The following is a 13,458-nucleotide window of genomic DNA, read 5'->3' as shown; positions in this document are numbered from 1 at the left end:
GATATACTTAAAACGATACTCTTATTGTGCATAACATTGAAATATATCTAGTGATCAAAATACTAAATTGTAGGACTAAAATGCCATTTAATTTGACAATGCTAGCTTGTATATGATGCTTAAGAAACTCCTGTAACTTATCCTTCGTCAAACTTAGTTATTCTTACTTTTGCACTATGATATGGCATATTTACTAGCATCTATAATGCAATGGTTTTCCAGTTGAAGCTGTATTCAAACATGCAAAAGAAAATGCTTTGGGTATCAGTCCCATCAGCTCTGCTTTGGTTGAAATACTCTTTAAAACTCTGTGAATTTATAAACACTGAGCTAAGAAATTTTTAGGGGAAAATAAATGAGTTTATTATAATGAGTGTATTAACACAAACTGCGTGAGAATTTTTATAGGGAATAAAATTTCGGGCGGATCAGAAAATTTAAAATATCAAAATAGGTATTTTCCCTCAGTAATTATAATTCGGAATATAAAACCCTTCAATCTACATAAAAGTGTTTTGTTATTTAACACATCTATCAGGTTAACAAAATCAGGGGTAACAAAAACTATTTGACATCATTGACAGTAAGTTTTTGACAGTTTTAATACCAAATTAGTTTCTGGGGTCAAAAACCTAACCCTGATGCGGTTATAAATATTTTGAATAAACAGCTCTATTCTGCTTAGCAAATTGAACACAAGAACCATATATATTTTATATGTTCTAAACTCTTATGTTGAAAAATTCAAAATTGCAAATTATTAACATTTTGTTTTAATTATTGAAACATTAATAAATTAATGTTTGAAAATAAAACATTGTAATATGCAAAAAAAGTAAGTTTTTCATCATGTTATATACCTATTGTGTTCAAAACATTATTAAAAGACATTAATTTAGGGTTTTGACAGTTTTTGATGGTTTAAACCAGTTTTTGACATCAAAAACCCAACCCTGCTTTACAACTCACATAATCATACTTTTCAGGTATTGGACCTCTTTATATTACAAAAAAACTTTCTCCCGATTTCAAAAGCAAAGTGTAAAACAAAAGTGTTATTTCCTGTCCTATTTAATTGCAAGTCACTGGGAAATGAGGCTGGTTTCCCAACATAAAAAAATGGAGTTACATAGTGCAAGATTTCCCCATAATAAAGTAGCTGTTTATATAGCTTTAAAGAAGTCAGTTTTTAACTCTTTCAGCTAATTCAGCACAAAAACAACTCATCTAATAACTTTCATCTTAGTATGACAACAAAGGGGTTCAGATTCTCATGAAACATTTATGCGTTTCTTTTTAATTTAGTTAGATAATTACATTTTTACTCAAGAGAATGTCTTTTAATATTGTAAAATTCAACATAAGTAAAGTTAGGCATAAAAAATTACATATGGCGTATATAAAGCTGTAATGTTTCTATGAAAAATATTTTTTACTTAGTCTTACGAAGTGTCTTATCATGCAGTGTGATCTTAACGCATGTGCCCACCTGGGTACGGCTCTGGGGCCACAAGAGAAGAGGGGCCTCACAAAAATGAGGTACCGTTGAAATTTTCTAGGATTTATCACGCAAGGTCTCAGAAAAACCGCTTGACCCGGGACCCCATGATACACTTAAGACGGCCCTGTTATCACATACTGTTCAGTTATTTTACAATATTGGGGATTTAATACTAGTTGACGACGTTGGCAGTTTACACTCATTTATTTGGCAGAATATCTTTTGCTTACGGCCCTTTAACGGCCCTGTTATCACATACTGTTCAGTTATTTTACAATATTGGGGATTTAATACTAGTTGACGACGTTGGCAGTTTACACTCATTTATTTGGCAGAATATCTTTTGCTTGCGAAAAAATTTTTTGGAGAGATTTGGTGTAATGATAAAAAATTAGTTTCCGTTAATTACTATGCAGGCATTTCTAATGGAAACTGACTAACATTCATGCTATATATACCTAAGGTTAGAAAGCAATCTTCAGCTCTTTCCACCACTGCACAAAAAATATTTTTCTTAAACAGTGGGGTTTACTGTATTCAATTGGGAAAATTAGGCAACTTGAAATTTGATCAGTTCCTCATCCTTGTTTAACCTTACTACTAGTTTGACTATATCACCCATTATTTTATGGGACATTTCCATATTTATGGCACTATCAATTTTTTTAGTGTATTTCCAAAGAAGCGTTGAATTTTATATATAGGGTGGGCAAAAAGTCTGTAGAAACTAAAAATGAATAAAAACTGGAAAAATAACAAAAATAAAAAACAGTTTGCAGGGCTAGCGCGCGCACACACACACACACACACATCACTAGAATTTTTTTAAGACAGGGAAAACAAAACAGCCTCCATGGGCGATGGTACGAGTTCGATGGAAATGTACAAACAAGACAGTAATAAGAACTTGTGCTCCTAATCCACAATCAGTTCACCATTGTAAACAGCGTATGTGGACCTATACATAATAGCTAAATTAATGGCTAAGAATGACAAAATTTTCTGATTCCTTAATCAATTTATCTTCTGATACCAAAAAGTCATTACGTCTCGGAGAGGTCAAAAATATATTTAGGACTTTCTTGGAAAAAACTGCTTGGCTCCTAAGAAATTTATCTAGCACTAAATTTTTTTTTTTGTTGTCCAGCCCTGCCGTATATTGAGAACTTCTCAATGAAAACTAACCAATAGGGTTTACTATTCAAGCAACAATTTTTAATCAAATTCACAAAGGTTACCATTCCAAACACACTTGTCTTCAGAGCAACACTAAAAATCACTTGAAAACATTTTTTCTTGCCTTCAATGTTCATCAAGAGTTCGATCGTTGGGATAATTTACTTACCACTAGGCAAATACCAGTCGAGGGTCAAATAATCAAATTACCTTTCATTTGTTTTACAATTTTAATCAAATTGTCGTTTTATTTTGAACTGTTTTGAACATATATAAATTCATATTTCATACTTGGCAATAGCATGTAGCAACTAAAAATTGGGATTGCCAAATATTTTTCAGAACACAAATTTTGGGATTCATGTCAAAGTAATCTATCGTATGTTGGAGGTAAAGGGCACCATATGCCTAAAGGAAAATTTTACAGGAGTGTCGTTAAAAATATTTTTTTAGGACGACTTTCTATGGAGCTCACTTGTTTTATAAAATGAATATCTGTTACATAGCTGCCAACTTTAGAAAATGAGCATTCGGGAGGTTTTCACACTGATCCAAATTCTGCACAAAAATATGTGTGTAATAGGGATCTTTTAAAACATTAAGGATTTTTTATTAATAGGGAAATTTTATACAAATATATTCACCATCGCTAATCATGACCAAGCAGTAGATTAAAGTCCTTGGGATAAATTATGTTTCAAAAATAAAATCTGTGAACCAAAAAAAAAAAATCTGTCGAACCCAAAACCGGAAATATGGATAAAGCACACAATCATGCCAACTTTGAATTTCAAAAAGCCAGATTGACGCTTGCTGATTATCAAATTTTGTTTACTCACAAAAATAGTTTTTTTTTGTGATTTGACAAAATGAATTTACATAACGCTTATGAAGTTGTTTTTCAGGTAAATTCTTATGGAATTTGGGATTGTTGGATTATGGAATCCTTGGGAGTTCGGGAGATATTGAGCAGAAATTCAGAAACCTCCCGGAGACATGGCAGCTATGCTATTATTACCTGAAAAAGGACATTGCCCTATACCTAAAGTAGTGCAACAAAATTACAGAAAATTAATAGCATTATCCCAAGATTGATAAAAATAGACAGTGCCCTTACCTCCAGCATAGATATATCAACATGAATTGCTTATGTCCTGAAAAAATTTTCTAGCACTTCAATTGTGATTTTGAGCCCTGGGTAAAAACAAAATTATGAAAAATCCTTGCCAGAAAAATTTGAAAATTGTTAAACCCTCTACATAATGCCACATCTTTTTGAAAGTCAGGTTCAAGGCAAGACAAATATAGAAAAAAATATAGGAAAAGTATAACACGTTCACCAGTTTTTATACTTTGGACTAGTCATTGCCAAAACAAAGAGGCTCTATTAAGGTGATAAAATATCTTACCAATTCAGAAATAGTGCATCAAGTTGAATAAGGTATCAATCAGGGTTGGGGTTTTGGACAGGACACACGGGATAAACTGTCTGAAACTCTCTAAAACCTCCAAGTTTCAAAATGTTATGTGGAAACCTTTTGGATTTTTTGTTTTTTTTCATGATACTAACATATTACCAAAAATTCTAGCAGAAAATAAAACTAAATTAAAAATATTTCAAAAAGGTGTCATTTGTTTTTTTTCCTAAGTAAACTTTCACCAAATTGATGGTTTTAAGTTGGAAATCTGATAGTAAATTAATATCACATATATAACTGTTAACACTGTTTTCAGTTTGTCATAAATGTTATTTCTACTCCACATCTTATTTTTCATGTATGATTATGAAGCAGGTACTGTATTTAGTACAGTGATTGTCCAAAACCCTGCCGAATCTCTCCAAACACTTTTCTATAAAAAATATATTATACTGAAGGTACCATATATGCATAGTCACAGTTATAATCATTGCATTATTGTGAAACTCAACATAAATATTATTTTTTATTAGATAGCAATATAATGATGTGAATATATATCAATGGTGTAGTGTTTATTTGATACAAATTGTTCTGTTTTGACTTCTCAAACTTTTTTTTTTAAATTTTAAATACATAGATCTTTCTATTTTACATTTTCAATTTTTAAAAACTAATTATAAATAAAGGAAAATATATCTGAAGAAAATGAGGCCACTATGTAGCACCTACTCATGACTAACAAAACACAATTTCACAAACACTGATTACGCCTGTATGATGATAAAAGACTTCAAGACCCAAAGTTTTTGTTAAATTTAAATTGCTGCGGTTATGAGGCTAGGAGATATTTTACCGAATAAATTCAAGCTATATTTACAATTCTATCATTCAATACAATACAATTCATACAATTGCAATTCTATCATTCAATACGAAAAACACTGGAAGGCTTATCAAAAGACTGTCTTTGACACATTTTTTTTTTTATTTTCATGTCGCCCAAGTTATGCATGAATTGAAAGAATATTTTCAAATTTTATCTTAGAAATCATTTTGGCACAGATAGGGCAGCTAAATTAGTTATGTTATATCAAATGTTAAAAGGTGCAGCTGCGCTTGATTATTAGTGCTCGATTATTACGCAAGTTTAATTTCATTCTGTAGTCATATCTATTGTTTTTTTCTGATTTCCATGCAACAACTTTTTATCCCATTCTTGTATCTTTTATGTTTTCATAAATCTGATATCTAACCTCAAGACAGTTCAGTTTCAATTGCTTGATAACCTGATATCAGTCATATAACCCTTTGCACATACTGTTCTGAATTTCAAAATTTTATATTTAATGTAATTTTAATATTATAATATAATTTGTATAATATAAAGTTTATTTGATTATAGAAGTTACCTCTTCATCAAATTGCAAAGTTTTTCACTTAGTTATAAATATGAGGTTTTGGACAGCTTAGGACAATACGATTTTATATTTTACCGTACTACCCAAAATCTTGCCAACTCTGGTAAATATTGTTTATGCCTATTCATGCCTTAAAAATACAGAAGACAACTGAATGCTATTGGGTAGCATCAGAACCACCAAACTTAGAATAGGCCTATGTATAACTGCTTTGTAATGCAAACTGTTGTTTCACCTATTTGCACCATAATTTTGAATGATGAATGCTAGTTACCGTCCAAGACCATGAAGAGTAATAAATACAATTTTTTTTTTTTTTTTTTTTCAACCAGCAGAAGTTTTTAATGACTATTATACTTATTGAACCCTCAAACTAAGCAAATGAAAAACTAATAAATCAAATGGTCCACATACACCTCATCCCCAAATAACCTTTAAAGCGATACAATTTCTGCTTTGGCAGAATCATTAATTGTAATCTCCAACATTTGTAATATTTGGCAATATATCAAGGATTCCCTGCTCAATTAAAATCAATTACGTAAATTTTGTTGATAGAATTTGTGGTAAAAAGTAGGCCAAACCCGAACAAGTACGAGTGGGAGCCCTGAAAATGGGTGCTTGTTGCACACCTCTAGTCAGTTTAATTTCTGATCTCACAGCAAAAAATCATGGCTCTTAATATTCTTGTACTGAAATGGGTATTCCACTACCTCTCTAATATTTGGTCTAACTTTTTGAAACACCCTGTATTGTTTTCAAATTAAAAAAACATTCAGAAAGTGACAAAAAATTTATAAAATGAAAAATAATTTACACTCGTTTCCAACCCTTTGCATATACTGTTTTGAATTGTATCAAATTGCAAAGTTTTTCACTTGCAGTTATAAATAGGTTTCAGACAGTTTAGGACAGGAGGGTTTTTGGACATTACAGTAAAAACCGTGGTTTTTACCGTACTGTCCAAAACCTTGCCAACCCTGGTATCAATAGAGGCAAGAGAATCAACCTATAACCTAACAAGCAAGGCTTCACAAATCGGGAAAAAATAGACTTCAGTAAAAGACACATTGGGTATCTTCTCTCCCTCACAAAATGTGTTCAAAATAATGTAATTTTCACTTTATGTCAAGGACATAAATCCCTTTTCCTGCTAAGAGACCGGCTGACATTTTTGATAATTTCGTGCCATCCTTACTTATACATGAAACAGTAAATATTCAATTTTTTTTTTTAAATTTCAGAGATGGTTCAGCAACATACACAAGTTTACCGTGAATTTTACTTCGGAAGCTCGCAGCAGCTCATAGCTGTGGCCAAGTTGCCAAATACGAAGACTGTGCAAAGCATTGTAATCAAACATGGCTTGTGACGTTCAATTACTGCTTAAAATACCCATGGGAGAATTAGATACATTAATACACGATGGAAAGTGCTGTGTGCATGACATAATAAGACTATGCTTTGTGTTCGAGAAGTGCTGCTATACCCAATATATTCATTATCACAGTCAACGTAATCAGAATTATAATTTTAAAACAAATCCACTCAATCAAAATCAACAGCCCAGTTCATAAATATAATTTCCCGAGTTATTGCCTCTTTAAAAATTACATTTACACCACGAGAATGGGTGAATGAGAACTCAACACCAATTTAAATAAACTCAATTCTCATTCAGTCCCATACAAAACAAATCTTTAAATGCAGATGCGTCAAAACAGAAAATTGAGCTATTACCCTTTTTTAAAAAAACAGGGCCATAAAAACACTGAGCTCGAATTACTCAAACGACACAAGCTATAATATTAAAAACTAGAATGAAGCAGTCAATTTGTGATTTGAAAAATCTCAAGACCAATCATGACACTTACTAAGTTCTTATGAACATAATTAAATATATTCACCTTTACTCTTTCCCATTCTTGATTTTTATTCTTGTACACCTAGTTCAGTTAATTGAATCACACCAATCTCAGCATTACCACAAGCTCCTACAAGAAAGAAATTAAGGTGTAAATTTTACGAGTTTAAGCCAAACAAGCATGGACATACAATATTCATTATTAGCTAGTGGTAATAGCTGAGGATTGGTTAGGTGCATAAGTGCTATCAATTTGTCAAATTAAAAGTGTAGAATATGAAATATTTATGTGAATTTTTCCAAATGAGAATCAGCAAGCAATATTTTTTAACAGTTGTTTCACAATAAACTCTGCAAGCTAATTGAAATATAAACCTGCAATTAACATACTCGCTTAATCCCATCCGAAAAACAAACCAGAATGTTTAAATATTTCCTCACTAACATGGAACTAAAAAATTGAACTCAAATATAAAACGGAATGGATCCTCGACACATCGGCACGTTTTCTTAACACACACAACTGTTTATTAAAATCAAAGAATGTGTTCTAAAACAGCTGACATGATGAATTCGAAATACACTTTTTTTTTTCAAAACTTGCAATTACAAAGCAATGATAACCTACTACTACATGAGAAAATGAAAGAAAAAGCTACACAGTAACGACAAACATAAATGCAGAGAACGGGAAAAAAAATAAAGGAAATCATTACAGAACATTGAAATGTGTGGGATAAAGAATATTCGATGAACACGAGAAAAATAATTGTTACTGGCATGCCTCGTTATTAAACCACACCAAAGATATGCGGGTAACATAACAAGTGAAAAAAAAGTTCCAATATCCAATGTCTTAGATAACGAGAAGACGGGAACTTTTTCTCTTGCTGCAACGTCTCGGTTAACATGGAAAGTGGAAGAGTACCGTAACAGTCACATGTAAACGAATTTATGCTTCATTCTCCCCGCCGTGGTCTTCATCTGCATTGTTGCCAGTGTGCCAGGTGAGACGTTCCTCGTAGAACTTGATGACCATCATTGGCCACTTCTGGTTGGCCTGCGTTGAGGGGACCAACTCAGCCTCATCTGTGTTTTCCCATTTGATGAGAAACATTAACTGCCCTGCTGAATCGGTGGCTCCAATGATCCGCTCTGGCACCTTGTCAGCTATGACAGTAGACCTGTTGGCTTCACCACCGCTTAGCACATATGGCAACTGGCGTTCGTCTGGTTTCCTCTTCTTCTCACCGGACTGGTCACTGGTCAGCGAGTCGCTGCCGGTCTTCCTCTTCTCGACTGGGGCCGCTGTACCAGCAGCTTTGCCCTCAGCTTTAGCTTTGAGGGCGCTCTCGAAAGCCTTGATCATGACAGGACAGTCCAAATTTTCTTCCGGCTCCCAAGTGTTGTCTTCGTCCGGGTATCCTTTCCACTTCAAGAAGTACTCCACTTTGCCGTTGTTCATCCGCTTGTCGAGGATTTTCTCGACGGTGTATTCCTCGACTTCCTTCTTGGAACCCTTCTTGCGACTCGACATCTTTCTAGACGGCGACCGGTATCACGAATACGAAACACAAGAGATGGCGACAGTCTATCAACGAAATGGCGGCAAGCGTTCGAGTTCCGCCTGTTTCCCCTTGAAACGAAATATAAATATGGAAAAAATAAGCTTCGCGGGAACGTAATAATAATTAGATTCAGCACAGTTTCGTCGTAATAACGAAAGCGGTTGTGAAAACGAAATAATAAATCGAACAGTTACCTAAATACTCAATAACAATGCACCGAAACGCCCAGCAGTATTTAAGGCTTAACCGTAACGAACGACGTGCTCCTGCTGCGTGCTGCCACCGAATGCAAACTGGAAATTATTCCGAGGGAAAACCGTTGCAGAAGTTTGCACTTCTCGTCTGCGTTCGAAAACAAAATTATCATTTCGCAGACGACACTGAAAACTTTTTTTTTAATGTCTTCAAAAACTAAAATTCACACTATTAACTGAATTCAACCTAATTAAAAATTATTTTATCTTTTTTTTTTCTAATTGTTTATGAACATTTTTAAAAAAAATTTCATTTGAAATTCCACAGGAGCTCGACCCTTATGACCATATATCCATAAAACGGGACACTTCATTGATGCACAATTCGCATTTAATGAAGAATCAAAGAATAAAAATTTAAAATTTAGCATTCATAAAAAGTTGATGCACTAAAACATTTGCTCTAAAACGATGAGTTAGCCCAACTAAATATTATGCAAAAAATAATTCTGTCTTGAAAAATACGGGTGATATGGTGAAAAAGAATGACTATCCACTTTTTTCTCCTTTTTTCTTTTTTGTTCCAAAAAAAAAGGTAAGGGAAGCTTATAAATTAAATTATGCTAATGAGGCTTTTTTAATATAGACGTCATAATCATCATCAGCATCACTTTAAGGGACAGGCACAAGATGATCCCCATAGAAATCAATGTTAAAATTGCCGATTTTAACTGCAGAAATGCGGAAATTTAGTGGGTTTTTCACCACATCAATAATTTTAAAAATTTAATTCAATTCTCGATTTTCTAAATATTAAGTTCGCTTAGAGATATGAAGCTCAGAAAATTAAATATAAAATAATTACCCAGACCTATTTTTGAGTTGGATATCCATGCAATAACATTGATTTTAATCTATATCTTCTCAAGCACGAAAGTGAAAATTAATGTCTTCGTATTGTTATAACAACAATATCTAACTGAATCAATTCAGTAGTTTAGGATGTTTTAAAATTGGTTATGGGCCCCGTAAAGTACATTGAAGAAATTCCGCAGCTTTAATTAAGCATTTTTTGAAGCAAGAACAGGCTGATAGATAACTTTAAAGAATTTTGGAAACATCTAGCGGTCCTCAAAAAGAAAAAAAAATTAATTTCTACGTTTCTTAAAATTTGTTTCTTTCATGAGTCACGCATGAAGCTATCATATTGGTTACTATGGATACGATTCGTCTATCCCTCAAAGAAAGAGGAAGATATCACGTGATTCAAAAAAGCCTCATGATTAAGGTGACCATATTTCCTCAAGAGAAATACGGGAAATTGGGATTCCAAATACGGGAAAATACGGGGGATCGCCAATTATCGCTAAAAATGACGCCAAACCCCAACAACCGCCAAATATTGTTGAAATAACGGGAAAATCACAATGGAGGGAAATACAGCATTACTGCTAATTGCAGTGGATTAAAATGAATTCCACGAAAAAAAAAACGTTCACTAAGACAAATGTGGCAGATTAATATTCTCATTTATAGTTGTAATTATCATAATATAATTTATAAGTTGAAAATAATTTCAATCTTTGATTTCAATAAAGAATAAAAATTCAAGTAAGCTTCATGCAAAATACAGGAAAAACCGGGACACTTTTGCTAAAAAGTCAGGACAGCCAAAAAAACAGAAAACACCGTGACTGTCCCAAGAAATACGGGAACGTATGGTCATTCTACTCATGATGATTGAATTAAAATTTAAACTCAATTTTTTTTTTTCAAGTGACATGAACAAGAAAAGAAAGAAGAGATAAACTAAAACGTGATTGGTTGATGAGTGAAGTGACCGCGGCAATATATCTGATGTCGTTATTACTCGTATATTAATAATAATTAGGGTGACCATACGTCCCGTATTTCCCGGGACAGTCCCGGTATTTTCTGTTTTTTTGGCCATCCCGACTTTTTGGCAAAAGTTTTTCCCGTATTTACACGAAGCCAACTTGAATTTTTATTCTTTAATGAAGTCAAAGATTGACATTATTTTTCAACTCATAAATTATTTTACGATAATTACAACTATATATGAGAATATTAATCTCCCACATTTGCCTTGAACGTTTGTCTTTCGTGGAATACATTGTAATTCACTGCAATTTGCATCATTTCCCGCCATTGTGATTTTTCCGTAATTTCAACAAAATTTGGCAACTTTGTTTGAATTTAGCGTTGTTTTTGGTGAAAATTGGCGATGTCCCGTATTTTCCCGTTTTTGGAAACGCAATGTCCCGTATTTCTCTCGAGGAAATATGGTCAGCCTAATAATAATAATATAAGCTGGATGGATGTCACACTTTGCACAAAGATGGCAGAAAAATCAGCCAGAATTTTTAAGAGATGGAACGTAGCCGCTGACGTAACGTACTTTTTCCAAAACTGCTGCTTGCCGTGAGAAGGTAAAGTCGTTTCAAAGGCAGTTTCAGCTGAAAGTTTTTATTTTCCCTGAAGTAGCTGGTATTCATTGAAAAAGCTGAATATTTTTAGTTTAATTAACAAAACTGATCAGACTTTTAGAGGTCAGCAGCTGATGTTGATCCGTTAGCAGAGCCCTGATCTGTATTTGCTCAATTTCTTTTTTTTTTTCAAATTTTTGTTCCGCCCCGAATTTTGATGCGTGTCAGTGAAATGTGAAATATACCAGTGGCGTATTCTCAAGGATCCTCATCGCGAAGGACACGCAACACGCCAGCCGTCGACGATGTATTGCCTACAGTGGTTGATTCCCGTGCTGCTGATACCGAAGCCGATGAATCCCGCTCTGCTGCAGAATCACATGATGTTCATGGTTTTCTATTTGACTGGATTCTTCCTGGAGCGCAAGCCATGTACCATATGTAGCCTCGTGTTTCTAGCCGCTGTTTTCCTCATTTGTTACAGTGGAATGGGGAGCTGCATCTTCTCTGCGCTAACAAATTGCAACACTCTCCAGTGTGAAGCAACGTGATGCCTCCGGTGTGGAGCGACGTGATGCTTAATACAAAGATTAAAAAAATGAAATGACAGTAAAAGTGTGTTCGATACTTTTCCCCCACTCATGTTGATTGCAATGCTCCCGAGTCTTGTTTGTAGAGTTCTTCCAAATTATATCATGATCCTTCCTCGTTTTTGATCTGTGAATATAAGTGAAACCTTGGTTCTTCCCATGGGTGTGTGTGCAATGGCGCTGATAAATTTGCTTGAAAAAAATTATTTTGTAGTCATAACGACCCGGTTAATGTTCTTCAATATGGAAAAACTGGTGAAATATTTGTTATTTGTCCCAATAATGAAATGTTTAATGATTATTTCTGATTACTGGTTTGGAATTATGGCACGACTCGAGGCTTCTTTTCTTTAATGATTATTATTGATTTGTTGTGGTCATATGCATTCCGTGTGTGTATTTTTCCATTCTATCTCTCCCAGCAGGATTGTCAATGCTCACCATGGCAATAAATGTATTCTAATATGTTTTTATTGCATTGTGTCGATACATGCAAATGTTTTTTCATACTTTTTCCTTCTAGTGATGGTATGCAAGGTTTGTTCTAAAGTATCTGACCATAATTTTCTGTGCATAAACCAATGAAGCTAGGGGGGAAAGGCATGGTTTGGTGCATGTGTGTGTAGGCAATCTTAGTGCATGTGCTTTAATTTTTACCTGCCTACAGAAGCATCCATTCACCAGGAAACTGCCATTTAATGGGAGAGTGTAAGTCAGCGTTATTGGGTTTTTGTTTTTGATGAGATGGCAGGAGAAACTCGAATACTACTGCGTTAAATTTTGAGTGAAGTTTGGAGATTCTCAAGTGGAAAGAATCCACAAGATTCAACAGACCTTTGGAGATGAAGAAATGGACACCACGCCAATAATGGAGTGTTATAGAACTGCTTCAAAGATGGCTGCACATCAATGAGGGAGTAAAGCACATTCTGGTAGATCCTCAGCATCCAGAAATGATATGTTGTTGACCAAATAAGGGCTCTGGTGATGAAGGAACATCGAATTGTAATTTGAGAACTTGAAGACAAGGCGAGCGTTAGTATTGGATTCATTCATGCCAGTTTGACTGGCGATTTTGTCTTCAGAAGATGCAATGCTAAAGTCATGTTGACTTTTTTCTTTACGTCAGTGGAATTGTTCATCACTAGTGCGCACCGCATGGCGCAACCATTACCAAGAGGTCCTGCATCACAATTGGTAGCTCCATCGCAATTAATGCAGTTGCATTCAAGTTTTTCCTGTCATTTTTATGTAAAAATGCTACAATACCCACTTGCAC

General features: G+C 34.1%; 3 protein-coding genes across 3 annotated transcripts in view; 1 reads left to right on the top strand and 2 right to left on the bottom strand.

Annotated features, from left to right (window-relative positions):
- Elp3 (elongator complex protein 3) overlaps window positions 1-9,263 on the bottom strand; it is a 40,114-nt gene extending 30,851 nt beyond the window's left edge. Inside the window, exons 1-2 of the mRNA XM_089238719.1 lie at window positions 9,143-9,263; window positions 7,424-7,510 (exon numbers count right to left, since the gene is read on the bottom strand). Of these exons, the coding sequence (XP_089094845.1) occupies window positions 7,424-7,439 (16 nt within the window). The 5' untranslated portion in view covers window positions 7,440-7,510; window positions 9,143-9,263. The remainder of the gene's footprint in view (window positions 1-7,423; window positions 7,511-9,142) is intronic.
- Window positions 7,882-8,917, bottom strand: LOC149089461 (chromobox protein homolog 3-like). Its single transcript, XM_089238726.1, has one exon. It carries the CDS (start codon window positions 8,915-8,917, stop codon window positions 8,333-8,335), a length of 585 nt encoding a protein of 194 aa, XP_089094852.1. The 3' UTR covers window positions 7,882-8,332.
- Window positions 9,264-11,584: 2,321 nt separating the features above from the next.
- bc10 (BLCAP apoptosis inducing factor bc10) lies at window positions 11,585-12,648 on the top strand. Its single transcript, XM_089238716.1, has one exon. It carries the CDS (start codon window positions 11,895-11,897, stop codon window positions 12,138-12,140), a length of 246 nt encoding a protein of 81 aa, XP_089094842.1. The 5' UTR covers window positions 11,585-11,894; the 3' UTR covers window positions 12,141-12,648.
- Window positions 12,649-13,458: the final 810 nt, after the last annotated feature.

This window comes from Pholcus phalangioides, unplaced genomic scaffold, assembly GCF_987345545.1.
Source record: "Pholcus phalangioides strain wild (caught in Gottingen) unplaced genomic scaffold, Ppha-v1.0 ptg000002l_1, whole genome shotgun sequence".
NCBI classification, from domain to species: Eukaryota; Metazoa; Arthropoda; class Arachnida; order Araneae; family Pholcidae; genus Pholcus; species Pholcus phalangioides.
This window is presented reverse-complemented; position numbering and strand designations above follow the sequence as displayed.